General features: G+C 41.5%; 1 protein-coding gene across 1 annotated transcript in view; it reads left to right on the forward strand.

Annotated features, from left to right (window-relative positions):
* The window catches only part of atp1b4 (ATPase Na+/K+ transporting subunit beta 4), a 67,947-nt gene that overhangs the window by 11,254 nt on the left and 38,566 nt on the right, over positions 1-18,127 (forward strand). Inside the window, exon 2 of the mRNA XM_068047918.1 lies at positions 4,877-5,045. Within this exon, the coding sequence (XP_067904019.1) occupies positions 4,877-5,045 (169 nt within the window). The remainder of the gene's footprint in view (positions 1-4,876; positions 5,046-18,127) is intronic.

Below are 18,127 nucleotides of genomic sequence, written 5' to 3' on the forward strand. Positions count from 1 at the left end.
TCCTAATACACTAAGCTACCCAGTCATCCTAATTAAAGGTTCTTAATTGAAACCGTTTAAGAAAAACATACAGAAATATAGTACATTGTACTGATTTCCAACAACCAAAGATACCAAAGTCCACTTGGCATTTTTGAGAACAATGAATTCTAGTATTTTACTAAGTATTGCACACTCAGGTTCAAAATAGTGGGTGCATTTAAATATTTTGCAGTGTTTAATATGTCATAGGGCTGTTTTGCTTTATATGACTGTAGTAAGCAGGTTATTGAAAATTACTAAACAAAAGGTTAGGGCTATACTGCTCCTCCTTTTCCTCCAGGATCAACATATGTAGATTCATAACATGAAGCAAGAATACCTTGGCGGAATGGGGGAGGGAGATTTAAGAAGAATCTATAGTGGTGTGTGCAATGGAAATAAATACAGATCCAGCAAGTGCCATAATATTATGCTTTGCCTTAGGATGAAGGAAAATAATAAACTCTTCCCATGTCCTTGCAAATTGTTCACTCATTTTTCATTCTTGAAATAAAAGATGGATTAAAAATGGTATTCATGTTGTACAAAATGAAAATTGCAGAGAACTTCGCCCTGCCCCCTACAACTAGAAATATCACTCAGTAGAGTGAAAATCAAATTTGACAGAATAGCAATTGATTTTCCATCTTATCGAGAATTAGTCATTCACATTTATGTAAATAAAAATACTTAACCTTTCTTTAATATTAAGAATAGTCAGGGTCTGGTGTAAAACCTTGCATTTGTAGATTTTGCAGCTGACCTCAGTAATTAAGTTATTTTTGGGATACTTGGGAGTTCTGGTCGGGAAACCCAGGAGTCCCGGTTTCTCTACATGCTGTGGAGTTTTGATTCCAGAGCATGCGATTTTTTTTTTTTAAACACGGTCTCCGCCTAGAAGACAGCCTGATTGATAGGCTTGGCTGTCAGCTGAGCAGATAGTTGTCCACAGTCACAGGTAAGGAACCCTGAATTTTCCCTGAATTGGCCAATTAGTACCCAGAGGGCGCACTTGCCCTCTAAGGGAGGCAGGTGGGCTCTCAAAGCTGGAGGGCCAATGGGAGGCCCTCCAGGATGGTAGGAACTGCAGGTAAGAGAGAGGGAGAGAGGGCCCCTCCATCTTGTGGTACTCTCTCAGCACTTTTTAAACGTTTGCATTAAAAAATGGCCACAGCTGCCGGGCCACCGTTGTGGAAGGGGAACCCCCTCTATAGGATGGCCTATGGCTGCAGCTGTGCCCAGGTAGGCGGGAAGGGCTTCAAAGCATGCCTGAAGCGCTGGTCCTCTGGTCTGCTGCTTGGAGGCTGCCTCCAGTCCAGTTGGCTTCTGATAATTGGCCATTTACTTCCCTTAATTGGCTATCCATCCCCGATCCTGCCTCCAGGAAAATGGCCCAAGGGTGGGATTGTGCCGACAAACTGGCACACTGGCTGGTGGCATGAAACTACTCGCCCACCGCCTCTGCACTCGCCCCCATATTGTGGTGAAAATTCAGCCCAGTTTTGATGTGGTGGACAGGACCCTGAGCTTCCGGTTGCTTGCCATTTCAACACTCCCCCCTGTTCTCATGCTCACATCTCTGTCCTGGGATTGCTGCAGTGTTCCAGTGAACATCAACGCAAGCTCGAGGAACAGCATCTCATCTACCGATTAGGCACACTACAGCCTGCCGGACTGAACATTGAGTTCAATAATTTCAGAGCATGACAGCCCCCCATTTTACTTTCATTTTTAGTTGTTTTTTCTTCCTTTTTTTTACATTCTTTTTTACAATTTTTACAATTTTTTTTGCATTTATTTCATTTTATCTTAGTTTGTTCAGTTTGCTTACCCACTGTTTTTTTCAGGTTTGCACTTGTTGCTGTTCAATATTCAGTGTATTTACACCTAATCTGTACTAATGCTTTGTCTTTCAACACACCATTAACATATTGTTTGCCTTTGCTCCGTGACCTTTTGGTCAGCTATGTGGCCTGGTCCAATCTGCACCTTCTCCTTTGTTATCTCTTGCCCCACCCCCACCTCACTTGCTTATAATCTGTGACTTTTCTAATATTTGTCAGTTCCGAAGAAGGGTCACTGACCCGAAACGTTAACTCTGCTTCTCTTTCCACAGATGCTGCCAGACCTGCTGAGTGATTCCAGCATTTCTTGTTTTTACTTCGATGTGGTGGAATTGGTTTGAGACATTCTAGGGGGACAATTTTCTTACCATAACTAAGAGAATATTGTCACCTTTCTTGGTGCTTTGAACCCATGAAATTCTGACTCAGAGGCAAGAATGGTACCAACTGAGCCAAGACTGCCAATGAGAAAGAAAACTGGACTTGTTGTAAAGCAGCTGAAAATTTGCGATTGCCCTTTTTGCGTGACCAGCCAGGATCAATTCACCCCCAATATTTTTGGAATGCTAGTTGTTCTTATTTGCACCAGAGGGGACATTGTGACCATTTTCAACCTGTTATAACAAACACAGCTAAAAGACCCAATGGGGAAGAAATGCATTTACATAGCAGCGCTGCTGGAATTGAAGAATGCCACATGGGCTGTGCAGCTAGCAGCCTGTGGTGCTGCCTGCCCCCAGGGAATCGAGGTGAGTCTGTGCAAGGCAAATATATTTCTCTCCCAACATGTTCTCCAAGTAACCATGAGCATGGCCGTGGGAGAGTCCCCCACACAGAACAATGTTACAATCTTCAGTTTGTTTCTCTTTGAACACACACCACAGATGGCAATAATGTACAATGAATGATTTGCAACGAGAGCCGATATCAGTTTAAAGATACCTTAGGCTGCTTTTGTATAGGGGCCTGGATCTTTTTTTTAAAAAAAGGAAGGCCCCCACCTCTTTTTCTTGTACTTTGATGACTGTATCGGTGCTGTTTCCTGCCCCCACCCTGAACTAGAAAATGTTATCAACTTTGCTTCTGATTTCCACCCTTCTCTCACCTTTACGTGGTCCATCTCTGACACTTCCCTTCCCTTCCTCGACTTTTCTGTCTCCATCTCTGGGGATAGGCTGTCTACTAATATTCATTATAAGCCCACCGCCTCCCACAGCTACCTCGACTACACTTCTTCACGCTCTGCCTCCTGTAAGGACTCCATTCCATTCTCCCAGTTTCTCCGTCTCCGACGCATCTGCTCTGATGATGCTACCTTCCACGACAGTGCTTCTGATATGTCTTCCTTTTTCCTCAACCGAGGATCCCCCCCACTGTGGTTGACAGGGCCCTCAACCGTGTCTGGCCCATTTCCCGCACCTCTACCCTCACCCCTTCTTCTCCCTCCCAGAACTGCGACAGGATTCCCCTTGTCCTCACTTTCCACCTCATCAGCCTCCATATCCAAAGGATCATTCTCTGCCACTTACACCACATCCAGCGTGATGCCACTACCAAACACATCTTCCCCTGGCTTCCCCTGTGAGCATTCTGAAGGGATCGTTCCCTCCACGACACCCTGACCCACTCCTCCAGTATCCCCACCACCTCATCCCCTTCCCACGTCACCTTCCCCTGCAATCGCAGGATGTGTAATACCTGCCCATTTAACTCCTCTCTCCTCACTATTCAAGGTCCCAAACACTGCTTTCAGGGAAGCAGTGATTTACTTGTACTTCTTTCAATTTAGTATACTGTATTTGCTGCTCACAATGTGGTCTCCACTACATTGGGGAGACCAAACGCAGATTGGGTGACCACTTTGCAGAACACCACCGCTCAGTCCGTAAGCAGGACCCTGAGCTTCCTGTTGCTTGCCATTTCAACACCCTCACTCTCATGCTCACATCTCTGCCCTGGGCCTGCTGCAGTGTTCTAGTGAACATCAACGCAAGCTCGAGGATTAGCATCTCATTTACCGATTAAGCATACTACAGCCTGCTGGACTGAACATTGAGTTCACTAATTTCAGAGCATGATGGGCCCTCCTTTTTATGTTTAGTTATTTTTTCTATTTTATTTGGTTATTTTATTTTAGTTTTTTTTAGTTTGCTTAGTTTATTTCTGCTGTGCCTATCCACTGTTTCTGTTTTTTTTGTAATGTTTGTGATTGAAGTGCTTTGTGCTTTACAGTCTATTCACATCCTCTCTGTACTAACGCTTTGTCTTTCACCACACCATTAACATACCATTTGCCTTTGCTCCATGACCTTTTGGTCAGTTATTCTCTGTGACCTTGTCCTATCAACACCTTCCCTTTTGTTATCCCTTGCCCACCCCCCATTTTGCTTGCTTAAAATCTTTTACATTTTCAGTGCTGTATCTCTAATCTAATCTAATCTAATTTCTAATATCTGCCAGTTCTGATAAAGGGTCACTGACCTGAAACGTTAACTCTGCTTCTCTCTCCGCAGATGCTGCCAGACCTGCTGAGTATTTCCAGTATTTCTTGTTTTTATTTCAGATTTCCAGCATCTGCAGTATTTTACTTTTTATTATATAAGCAACGTCTCCTGTTTTCGTTTGAACCAAGGGATTGTTGGATGAAGAGACCATGGGTATGATGTGTTTTAAAGCTATGAAACTAAGCCACTTTGTATTCACAACGGAAAGCTTTTCATTTAAGCAGGTTGTAGTCTAGAAGACAGGATCTTCATACACCATACTTCAATGTCTTGTATAATTTCATTAATACTGGCATGCACTGAGCTGTCATTCTAAGTAATAAGAAGGCTTTCTGTACAGCTTCTGAGTGATTGATCAGACAATATCAAAGATTCTTGGTGGGATAATATACTGTAAGACATTCCTGAATATCTGGGACTTTTGCATGCTGTTTTAATATAACAGTGCTCTCCCACTCTGAGCTCAAACTAAACTTGCAATTGGTGTCCCACCTTTCACTGACTCAGGCAAACCTGGCTGGGGACAAAGGGGAAGATAAAGAACAAGTGGTAGCAGGAACTGAAGTGATGGTAGTCAAAAATGGCAAATCCTGGGACGAAAGAATGCAAAATTATAAAACTTTTCTATGGAACCCGGAAAAGAGAGAATTCCTGGGAAGAACATCCAGGAGTTGGTGTGAGTAAAACTAAGTGCACGTTTAATGCTGGTTTATGGTTGTAGATGTTCACAAAAAGTAGGGCCAGTGATAAGATAATCTCATACTCCGTCACATCATGTATCTATAAGAAATGGATTTTGAGCAATTTTCAGTGTCGAAAATGTGAATTTTGATTTCGAAGACTAAGACACTATTTTGATTAATAAAAAAGAAAATGAGCCAGAGAATAAAGGAGGACAATAATTATTAGAAGAGTGCTGCGTTAAATGGTGTATGCACCCAAAATACATTGGAAACTCTGATCAAGCAGCATTCAACTCTGATTCAATACATAAAATAACATTTTGGAAACAACATTGCACATTAAGTAAGACAGATTAATTCACACATCAGCTGTGTGTCTTTGTCAAACTAATAGAAGTAGGTAATTGTGATGGCCTTTGCAAATGTGTGTGTCTGTACACATGTGTAAAATGTTTTCTGGAATTCTGCATTATCATCCCAAAACAAAAAGATTAATTCATAATTCTTATACAATATAAATGTCAGCAAAAAACACATACAGGAAATGATTGTTACTTTTATGAATCTTGTCTTTTGTCTCTCAGCATCAAATCTGTTGGCTTAATAAAATTGATCTTGTTATTAGAAAAAATCCTTTATTTTATATAGTTGCATCTTGTAAGATTTGGTTGTGGAACTACATTTGAAAATTCATATCTGTTCCAACTTGTAAATCTCTTCAATAAGCAAAGGATTTGTTTGTTCCAAAGCTGTATATCTCAGAACTTTCCAGATTCTGCTAATAAAGGTAATATATGGCCTCAGCTGATGTATTAGAACAATTTTGCTAAGTTCTTTCGAGACTCTGAACTAGCACACTTCAGCCAGCAGCAGCGATTCGATTTTTTTCTGTTGGTTAAGTCAGATTGACCTCCTGAAAATTGACCAAAACATTAAATTGTAGCAACTTTTACACAAAAAGGACTGGGAATCATCAAGGAAGGAAAAATAAAAGCTCCACAATATACCCACTTTCATCTTAAAGTCTCATGTAATACAATAAGCGTTGTAGTGTCAATATCTGTACAAGTTTGAAAAGTATGTTTGAAATGTTATGTTGGCCTTCATAGCGAGAGGATTCGAGTACAGGAGCAGGGATGTCTTGCTGCAATTATACAGGGCCTTGGTGAGGCCACACCTGGAATATTATGTGCAGTTTTGGTCTCCTTGTCTGAGGAAGGACGTTCTTGCTGTAGAGGGAGTGCAGCGAAGGTTTACCAGATTGATTCCTGGGATAGCAGGACTGACGTATGAGGAGAGATTGAGTCGGTTAGGATTATATTGGCTGGAGTTCAGAAGAGTGAGGGGGGAATCTCATAGAAACCAATAAAATTCTAACAGGACTTGACAGGGTAGATGCAGGAAGGATGTTCCCGATGCTGGGGGAGCCCAGAACCAGGGGTCATAGTCTAAGGAAAGGAAGATAGGAACAGGAGTAGGCCATTCAGCCCCTCAAGCCTGTCCTGCCATTCAATGAGATCATGGCTGATCTGCGGCCTAACTCCATATACCTGCCTTTGGCCCATATCCCTTAATATCTTTGCTTAACAAAAATCTATCTATCTCGGATTTAAAATTAACAACTGTTCTAGCTTCAACTGCTGTTTGTGGGAGAGAGTTCCAAACTTCTACCACCCTTTGCATGAAGAAGTGCTTCCTAACATCTCTCCTGAACGGTCTGTTCCTAATATTTAGACTATGCCCCCTAGTTTTAGAATCTCCAACCAGTGGAAATAGTTTATCTTTATCTAGCCTGTCTTTTCCTGTTAATATCTTGAAGACTTCGATCAGATCACCCCTTAACCTTTTAAATTCTAGCGAAAACAGGCCTAATTTGTGTAATCTCTCCTCGTAACTTAACCCCTGTAGACCAGGTATCATTCTTGTAAACCTACGTTGCACTCCCTCCAAGGCCAATATATCCTTCCTAAGGTGTGGTGCCCAGAACTGCTCACAGTGCTCCAAGTGGGTCTAACCAGGGTTTTGTACAGCTGCGGCATAACCTCTGTGTCTTTATACTCCAGTCCTCTAGATACAAAGACGAGCATTCCATTAGCCTTTTTGATTATTTTCTGCACTTGCTCGTGGCATTTTAAAGATCTATGCACCTGAACCCCTAAGTCTCTTTGGACATACACTGTACTTAACCTCTTCTCATTTAGTAAGTACCCTGCTCTATCCTTTTTTAGTCCAAAATGGATAACCTCACACCTGTCCACATTGAATTCCATCTGCCACAGTTTTGCCCGTTCAACTAGTCTGTCAATATCTCCTTGCAATTTTATGCTATCATCAAGACTGTCTACAATGCCGCCTAACTTTGTATCATCAGCAAATTTGGATATATGACTTACTATGCCATCATCCAAGTTGTTAATGAATAATGTGAATAATTGAGGCCCCAACAGAGATTCCTGTGGGACACCACTAGTTACATCCTGCCAATCAGAGTACTTACAAATTATCCCCACTCTCTGTCGCCGACCACTCCACCAACTTCCTAACCATGTCAATAATTTGCCCTCAATTCCATGGGCTTCTACCTTAGTTAACAGTCTCTTCTATGGGACTTTATCAAATGCCTTCTGGAAGCCCATATAAATAACACCCATAGACATTCCCCTGTCCACTACCTTAGTCACCTCTTCAAAAATTTCAATGAGATTTGTCAGGCATGACCTTCCTGTCAGGAATCCATGCTGGCTGTCCCTGATTAACTGAAATTTTTCCAGGTGTTCAGTCACCCTATCCTTGATTATAGACTCCAGCAACTTGACCACCACAGATGTCAGACTAACAGGTCTGTAATTCCTTGGTTCCCTCTTTCACCCTTCTTAAAAAGTGGAGTGACGTGCAACTTTCCAATCCAGAGGGACCACTCCTGAATCTAGGGAACTCTGAAAGACTATAGTTAGAACATCTACAATGTGCTCGCCTACTTCCTTGAACACCCTCGGATGGAAACCGTCATGTCCTGGGGATTTCTCACTCTTTAGTTCCATTAATTTCCTTGTTACTGATGTTTTACTTACGTTAATTGTATTAAGTCCCTGTCCCCTATCAGCTATTAATTTTGTCGGGACTTCCGGCAAGTTATCCTCCTTTTCAACTGTAAATACTGAGGCAAAGTAATTGTTCAACATGTCTGCCATTTCCCCATTAACAATGACAATATCTCCATTTCCAGCTTTTAGTGGGCCTACATTGCTCTTGACCACCCGTTTTCCCTTTATGTAACTATAACATTTCTTCTTATTGATTTTGATGTCCTTGCAAGTTTCCTTTCATAATCCCTTTTAGTAGCTCTTATAAGCTGCTTTGTGACCCTTTGCCGGCCTTTGGATCTATCCCATTCGGCCGGATCTGTGCTGTGTTTTGCATTTTCATAAGCCCTTTTAGTTTTATGCTATCCCTAATCTCTTTAGTTGTCCATGGCTGTTTTTTCTGTGAAGTGGAGCTTTTTCCTGTCGGGGGTATATACTCGCTCTGTATTTCGTTAAATGTTTCTTTAAATATTCTTCAGTTGTTTGACCCATTAACAGATCTACCCAGTTTACCGTGGACAGTCTCTGTCTCATCCCGGTAAAGTCAGCCTTGCCCAAGTCTAAAATTCTAGTAGCTGATTCGTGCTTTTCACTTTCAAACGCTACCTTGAATTCGATCATGTTGTGATCACTATTTGATGAATGTTCATGCACAATTAGGCTACTAATTAAATTTGGCTCATTACTCATAACCAAATCTAATATTGCCTGTCCCCTTGTTACATCTAGGACATATTGCTGTAGGAAACTATCCCAGACACATTCCAGAAATTCACTACCTTTCTGACAGGTGCTAGTCTGCCCCTCCCGATCTATGTGTAAGTTAAAATCCCCCATCAATACTACTCTGCCTTTGTTACACACTTGTCTAATTTGTGCATTTATACAATCTAACACCTCAGAACTGCTACCAGGGGGTCTATACACAACACCTATTACAGTTCTAGATCCTTTTCTGTTCCTCAATTCCACCCATAAGGTCTCCACTGGATGTTTTCCCCTCATTATATCCTCCCTCACCAATCAGGTGATATTATTTCTAATCAGTAAGGCTACTCCACCCCCTCTGCCATTTTCCCTGTCCCTCCTGTAAACTTTATAACCAGGTATATTTAATTCCCAGTCCCAACCATCCTGCAGCCATGTCTCCACAATGGCCACCACATCATAATCTTCCATTTGGATTTGCATCTGCAGCTCATCTAGTTTATTCCTTACACTCTGTGCCTTTGTATATAGAACTCTTTTTGTGTTATACCCCCTAACCTGTCCCTCAGCACTGATGCTTTATTCGCCTGTTTATTATTTCTCTCTTCTGGTTTAACCAGTATACTTCTTACAGTTTTGCCATTACCTGCAGTTCCTGAAGTAGGGTTCCTGACTGTTTCTTTACTCTCTGCACTGTTACTTGTTTTTGAAACTGTATTGACTTCCCCTGAGGCCTCCCCCTCCCTACCACCCTCCCCCCCCATTTACGAGTTTAAAGTCCTTCTGACCACCCTATTTATCCTTTCCGCTAGGACATTGGTCCTAGATCGGTTCAGGTGGAGCCCATCCCAACGGTACAGTTCCCTCCTGTCCCAAAACTGATGCCAGTGCCCCATGAAATGGAACCCCTCTTTTCCACACTGCTCCTTTAGCCACGTGTTTACTTCCCTAATTTTCTTATCCCTATGCCAACTTGCTCATGGTTCGGGTAATAATCCAGAGATTATAACCTTTGAGGACCTGTTTTTTAATTTTGTTCCTAGTTCTTGATAATCCCCAAACATAGTCTTGCCTATGTTGTTTGTCCCAACATGGACCACAACAACTGGATCCACCCCTCCCTCTCCAATATACTTTCAAGCTGGTTACAGATGTCCCTCACCCGGACACCGGGTATGCAACATACCATGTGGGACTCTCGGTCCTGCTTACAAAGGATGCCATCAGTACCCCTAGTTATGGAATCCCCTACCACTACTTTTTTTGCTCCCCCCGCTTGAATGGCCTCCTGTACCACGGTGCAGTGGTCAGTTTGCTCATCCTCCCTACAGTCCTTTTCCTTATCCACACAGGGAGCAAGTATCTCGTACCAGTTAGACAAGGTCAAGAGCTGAGGCTCCTCCATTGCTGAATTCAGGATCCCTCTACCTGCCTCACTTGCAGTCACACCCGCCTGTCCCTGACCACGGGCCGAATTTGAGATACTTAATCTACGGGGTGTGACTGCCTTAAGCACAGTGTCCAGGAACCTCTCCCCCTCCCTGATGTGCAGCAGTATCTGAAGCTCGGACTCCAGCTCATCAACTCTGAGCCGACGTTCTTTGAGCTGCAAGCACTTGCTGCAGATGTGGTCACTGTGGCTCGCAGTGGGATCTACCAGCTCCCACATCATGCAACTATGGCACATTACCTGCCCTGCCATCTCTACTTTACTTTAATTAGTTTTCAAATTTTTCAAATCAGTTTTTCAAATTTAGTGCAGATTCCCTACCAGTTTTCCTGTGATGTCTTTTTTCAGATTTTTCTCAGTTTCAGTTGGAACATTGAAGCAGTGAAAGCAGCTCTGCCCCTCCAGGTCCGCTCTGCCCCTCCAGGTCCACTCTACCTCCGCTCCCTGGTAACTAGGCCGCAAAATCCCCGAGGTATGTTATCTATACTCACAGCTCTGATGCTTGCCGCTCCGGGTCCGCACGACCTCCACTTCCCGGTGACTAGGCCGCAAAATCCCCGAGGTAAGTTATTTATACTCACAGCTCCGATGCTCTGCCCCTCCGAGTCCGCTCTACATCCGCTCCCCGGTGACTCTCTCTCTAATTGGTGTGGTGTGTTATATACTGATTTCGTAGTTTATGGGGTAAACCTTTCAGAACTGAGATGAGGAGAAATTACTTCACCCAGAGAGTGGTGAGCCTGTGGAATTCGCTACCACAGAAAGTAGTTGAGGCCAAAACATTGTATGTTTTCAAGCAGGAGTTAGATATAGCTCTTGGGACGAAAGGGATCAAAGGATATGGGGGGAAAGCGGGAACAGGTTACTGAGTTGGATGATCAGCATGATCATAATGAATAGCGGAGCAGGCTCGAAGGGCTGAATGGCCTACTCCTGCTCCTATTTTCTATGTTTCTATGTCTAATAAAAGCTTCAGTAATGTTCTTGTCAGCCATTGACTTGGAACAAGCTGTAACTGTAAGTAGGAAATGACTCAATAACCCACTGTACAGGTACAGGCATTTGCAATGAGCAAGTTCGAACTACCTTCCACTGAAAGATTTGCAAGACTGGAGGGTGTAATAATTTGTGTTTATCTTCAAGACTTAGAGCGTAGGTGCAGTCATGTATGATAAATACCAACAGTTTATCCAAAAGTAACTTAAAATGTTGGGCCCAAATAAGTGTTTGGCTTTGAAATGTGTCTTGTTTCAAATTAACGCAATTTTATTCGCAGGTAGTTAATTAAATGTGATTGGGACTATTTGCTCATGTGCAGGGTAAATGCCAGTTGGGCCAAATGGCCTATTTCCATGTTGTAATTTCTGTATATTTCTACAGCAAGTGGTTCCTTTCTTTTACACAAAGAGGAATTTCATCCCTTTGATGTTTTACTTTTATGATCTTTTACAGAGGATTATACAAGATTTTCATCAACTAATTAACAATGGCCAGGAAATTCCTTGGAGCTGTTCCCACTCCACCAGTATCACATCACAGGAAATTTGACAGATATTCTGTTTATGCACAGGATATAGGGTTTCCACTGCACTTCGGGTGAGGTAGCACCAGTGGAGTGGGAGTAGCGACAAGCAATTTCCCAGCCTATGCCTCAAAAGAAAAATCTCCAGGAATTAAGACATACTTAAATCAAAGAGACTGAAATTCCGTTTAGCACTATTTTTAGCATCTCGGCTCATACACTTGCATACAATTTGTAAGTGCAGTATTTTAATTAAGCTGTTTAAAATGGATCACGTAGGAATTTTATGTGAGGGTATGTTTACTAATGCGCTAAAAATTTGCTTTGGAAGCAGTTCAGAGACTAGACTAAGATCTGGGATGGGCAAGTTGTCTTATGAGGAAAGGTTGGACAGGCTAGGCTTGTATCTGCTGGAGTTTTGAAGAGTAAGAGGTGACTTGATTGAAACATATAAGATCCTGAGGGGACTTGATAGGGTGGATGTGGGAAGGATGTTTCCTTTTGTAGGGGAATCTAGAACTAGGGGTCACCTATTTAAGACGGAGATGAGGAGTGTCATGTGGGAAAATGTGAAATTGTCTATTTTAGCAGGAAGAGTAAAAAAAAAAGCATATTATCTAAATGGTGAGAGATTGCAGAGCTCTGAGATGCAAAGGGATCTGGGTGTCCTAGTGCATGAATCGCAAAAGGTTAGTATGCAGGTACAGCAAGTAATTAGGAAAGCTAATAGAATGTTATCATTTATTGCAAGGGGAATTGAATACAAAAGTAGGGAGGTCATGCTTCAGTTATACAGGGCAGTGGTAAGACCACATCTGGAGTACTGTGTACAGTATTGGTCTCCTTATTTAAGGAAGGATGTAAATGTGTTGGAAGCAGTTCAGAGAAAGTTTACCAGATAAATACCTGGAATGGACGGGTTGTCTTGTGAGGAAAGGTTGGACAGGCTAGGCTTGTATCCGCTGGAATTTAGAAGAGTAAGAGGCGACATAATTGAAACATATAAGATTTTGAGAGGTCTTGACAGGGTGGAAGTGGGAAGCATGTTTCCTTTTGTAGGGGAATCTAGAACTAGAGGTCACTGTTTTAAAAATAAGGGGTCGCCTATTTAAGACAGAGATGAGGAGTAATTCTTTCTCTCAGGGTCGTGAGCCTTTGGAACTCTCTTCCTCACAAGGCGGTGGAAGCAGAGTCATTGAATATTTTTAAAGCAGAGGTAGATAGATTCTTGATTAACAAAGGGGTGAAAGGTTATCAGCGGTAGGCAGGAATGTGGAGTTGAGGTTAGTCAGATCAGCCATGATCTTGTTGAATGGTGGAACAGGCTTGAGGGGCCGAGTGGCCTACTCCTGCTCCTAATTCGTATGTTCGTATGTAAAATAGTGTTGAATGGATTTTGAACATCTGAATCCATCACTGCACTGCCCTGAGGTTGTGTTTCTCTTTTCTACATTCATGATTGCTTCACAGTTATGCTGGGAAAATATGTGTTGTTTAATATGTTTATGAATTTGCTATGTCAACTACTGAAATATGAGGTTGAAATTATGCTGTATGAACATTAAATGAAGGGTAATGCCACTTTTGAAATAACAGACCAAAAATTTCCCACAAACATGTCATGTGTTCTTTGAACAGTGTAATTGAAAATCCTGGTGTCCTAGCAACATTTTTTTGGATTATTTGTGTGTGTGAAGCAGAGGTTATATCTTGGTAGCTTTCCGAACTATCTCAGCAATACAATAATAATAGCACAGGTGGCAGAGTCTATCATCACTGTTTGTTATTGAGGTCAAAGACCCCATTTTCGTTTTTTCGCTTTCAGCGGTCACAGCCTAAAGGTTTGACAACTACCCCAGTTCTCCATTTGTGCTGCTCTGAAAGAGCAGCTGTCAGATGTATTGGATCAGCCCTCAGTTGTCATTCCCTTGCAGGGGACTACGTTGGCCTTCTTAACATTCTGTAGAAGAGAAGATAGATCAGGACTTTTAATGTAAAGCACCCCACCAGCCCCAATTAAGTAATGCTAAAAAAAAAACGTTTGCTCCTGCTCACTTACCAGATGATGCTTAACTGCTGTCAGCTATGGGGCATCTGTGAGTGTCTCTGGGGGCATTGTACAGATTGACATCTTATTCAACTTTGGATACCATTAGAAAAGTATCAGAGTAAAGAATATTCAGTGCTGGCTGATTACTGCTGCTTACTTGGTCAGTACTAGGTTCCCATGGGTTAGAATAGTCCCAGTCAGAATCCAGCACGAACATCAACGTCAATCTAAGAGACCTCCACCAGACTCGTTCATATGTTTCATCATTGGCGTTACTACAGCTGTTTCCTGCATAGAGGGGTGCCCAACAATGACATGTCATCAAAAGGAAGAAATAAAAGAATGCATCTTAGAATAACTCCATTTGAGTTTGTTTTTTGAATGATATTTGCCCGGATTTTGTGATGGTAATGATGGAAAAACTATCGTTGTCATTTCCCCACTGAAACTAACTGCAACTTTTGGAGTCTGCACGTGTGCAGAATAACACGGAAATCCAGAAGTAGTTGTCTGTGATTTTTGCTTCTCCAGAAGGTGCACTCTTGATGCACCGCCAGACTTCAATCAATTGGAAATCTTACGAATTGACAAGAATTTCCGCTCTTAGCTTCACTGTAAAAACACTTGGAAAAAGTTGCACCTTGTTGAATGGGGTGTAACAGGGTTTTTAAATGCATACTAACTTCATCATTATGATCTGCTATCCAACAGTCAGCTTTTTCTTGCATCCTATTCAGGAGTGTGAAGTCGAAGAGCTGCCCAAATATGGTAAAAGCATTCAAGTCCTGAATGTACTTGGGCTTTATGAAGAGTTAAGAATGTTTTTGACTGTGTGTGTGTGTGTAGATCTCCTGTGATGTTGCTCATGATAAGTTGGAAAATGTGCTGTTTTATAATTATACCATTTAATGTGCATTTAATTATTCTGCTGCTAAGTCGATCTGTATGTAAACTGCTTTGTCCCTTAAAGCCCAATAAAGTCTAATTACAGTAACTTGGCACATCCTGACACCAATTAGAGCAAAATTGTGTAGCTGCAGATAGGCATCTGTAACCGAGTGTCACATTTTGAAGATTGTTTTCTGAAGTATTACACCTGAAGTGTGATGAATACACTATCGGTATATGGCATATATATTATATGATAGCACATCTCCTGTGGTATAAATATGCCAAGTAGTATTAACCGGGGCAATAAAACACAATGATTGATTTATGTGCATGATACTGGCCCTAGCATCGAAGAGCACTGGGAAGGGAGGCCAGGGTCTAGAAGTACTGAGATGGGGTCCAGGGTCTTGTAATATTGTGAAGGTAGTTCCATGGTCTGGAAGTAATGGCAACATTGCAGAATGGAGGTTCTGGGAACACTGGGGTAGTTCCTGGGATCTTAGAGCATTGGGAAATAGGAACAGAAATTGACCACATAGTAGTCTTTGAGACTGTTCTACCTTTCAATGAGATCATGTCTGATCTGTGACCTAACTCAATACACCTGCCATTGCCCATATCACTTAATAACTTTGATTAACATAAATCTATCAATCTCAGATTTAAAATTTAACAATTTACCTAACATCAACTGCCACTTGTGGAAGAGAGTTCCAAAATTCTCCCAATCTTTGCATGCTGAAGAGTTTCCTAACTTCACTCCTGTAAGGTCTGGCTCTAATTTTTGAACTATGTCCCCTAGTCCTAGATTCGACAACCAGCAGAAATAGTTCCTCTCTATATCACCTGTGATGGGATGGAGAAGTTGTAACAGACAGAAAATGTGTGCTGTACATACCATTTTTATAACATTCCTGCTAAGTATTCCATGGCATTGCCCATGCTAAGTCATAATATATGCTCTATAAGGACAGGATCATTGTACCATACAATGCAGAATAGATTATTCTGCTGCTAAGGTGAAATTATTCCTTTAAGACTAAGAAAGTATTATTGGTGTAGTAAAAAATGGGTGAGGTCAAAGATTAAGTGCTGTTTGGCCTGTGGGTTAGAATGCTGGCTTTGCTTCTTTTTATGTTGTGGTCAGTTTAGGGATGAATGCCATTTTGGTTCCTCTGTCAGTTATGATATTTTCATGTACTAGGAGACCTAATACATTCCAAATGACTGCTTTTGTTTATTTATATTCTTTTTGGTCTGTGACATTGAAATATTCAGTGGAATTGTGACAGATAGGATATATATACTGTTACGATCGCGGCGGGAGTAATGCACTGTCAATTCAGTACCATTGCTCCACAGGGTGCAGCATATTATTAAAGTTTTCCCACCTAACCAGAAATCAGCCAAATTAAACGCTTTATTAACCTCCAGAATAAAATACACCAAACCAGGTATTTTTAGACAACAACAAATTAACTATTTATTAATAAACCAAATCTTAATACTATTAAGATAAACCTATGTCTAAAGACCTTATAACTTCTTATTTAACCTAAGCCCCTCCATGCACACAAACATACATTCAAAAACTAACAATGGTTAACCGGTTTTTAAAAATAATATTTCTTAGGAACAAAATAAGTATCTGGGTTGTAAGTCCTTTGAGTTACATTCCTGGTTGGTGAGGTGTCCCAGATTAGAACGATCAGATGCCACTCGAAGTCTCCAGGCGAATTCGACGAAACAGTCTTTTAATAGATAGGCATTCGAAGCACTTCAGTCGCAGCAGGCGTCACATGGTTCTTTTAACAAGGAGTATAGCCGCAGATCTATTTGGATTCTAAAATTGGTAGTTTTTCAGTAGAAACTTTACTGAGAATTTCAACAAACACAAACAAATGACAGAGTCAATCTTGAAAGCAAATTTTTTTTCCAGGGTTTTTTTCTCTCCTTAGGCAATACAGAACCTGAAGATAAATGTAGGTTTTCCTGCTGCGAGATAGACAGCTTCTTTCTTCAGAACACGCTTCGCTAGACTCTAGTTCAAACTGGTTGAAGCCTGTCTTTATCCACAGTTAAAAGTTGCAGTACACCATGTGACCTTCTGTCTCTCCTGCTGTGGCCCAGGAAACAGGTGCAGCTGCTAGCACACTGTGCTCAGAGTTAAAGGCACACTGTTTTAAACAGAGGAGAAAAAACAGCTCCATGACAATACTGAGATATAATTGTTCCTTTGGAGTTTCCTCAGATCTACTGTCACAATTACAGCAGACAATCAGGAGAATTCTAGTGGAAATTGAACCCCAACATTTTTATATATTTATAGATAAATATACAACTAAATATATGTGTGTGTATATCTAGATTGATAATCTTAATAATGATATATTTCACCATATAATAATCATAATCTCCAAAATGAAACCTGAGGCATTAATTGAGTTCTTTATCATAGAGGTTTTGATGGTTAAACTAAAACAGTTTGTACCTTCAATGCCCAGCAAAGTGAGTTCAAGATTTTACCCAGGCCTTCAGGAGGAAAAAGGCAAGGAAAGATAAATTATTTCCTACCATGTAAGGAAGCATTTCATAAAAGCATGTCAATGGGAACAACCTAAATAAAAAGCTGGCCTCCATAAAAGTGAAACAAAAACAGAAAATGCTGGAAATACTCAGCGGGTCAGGCAGCATCTGTGGAGAGAAAACCCCAGCTAACGTTTCAGGTCAATGACCTTTCATCAGAACCGATTTCCAACATCCGCAGTATTTTGCTTTTGTACTCTGTAAAAGTGACCTTGAAGCTGTTGGATTGTTATAAAAACCCAACTGGCTCACTGATGTCCTTTAGGGAATGAAATCTGCCACCTCGACCTGGTCTAGCCTGGGGCACAATTTTAAAAATAAGGGGTCTCCCATTTAAGACAGAGATGAGGAGGAATTTCTTCTCTGAGGATTGTTAATCTTTGGAATTCTCTACCCCAGAGAGCAGTGGAGACTGGGTCATATTCAAGGCTGCGTTAGACAGATTTTTGATCTACAAGGGAGCCGAGGGTTATGAGGAACAGGCAGGAAAGTGGGGTTAAGGCTGTAGTCTATCCCCACTACTGGTTCGGAGGTTTACTCTGGGCATCAATGACTCGACTACCAAATTATTGTTCACGCATAGCACGTTTATTCAGCGTTTCAAAATCTTATCTTCAACAGAGATTATACTCACGAGTCCACGTAAGCTAGCTCACTTAGGTTCTTCCAAGCGTTGGAACGGAGCAGATGATCAGTCCTCCCCTTCTGATTCTCCAAGTAGTTGATCAGACTACTTAGTCCTGAGCTAGCTAGCCAGCACTTTGGAGCATGCTTTCCTATACCCT

Source organism: Heterodontus francisci, chromosome 15, assembly GCF_036365525.1.
Source record: "Heterodontus francisci isolate sHetFra1 chromosome 15, sHetFra1.hap1, whole genome shotgun sequence".
In the NCBI taxonomy this organism is placed as follows: Eukaryota; Metazoa; Chordata; class Chondrichthyes; order Heterodontiformes; family Heterodontidae; genus Heterodontus; species Heterodontus francisci.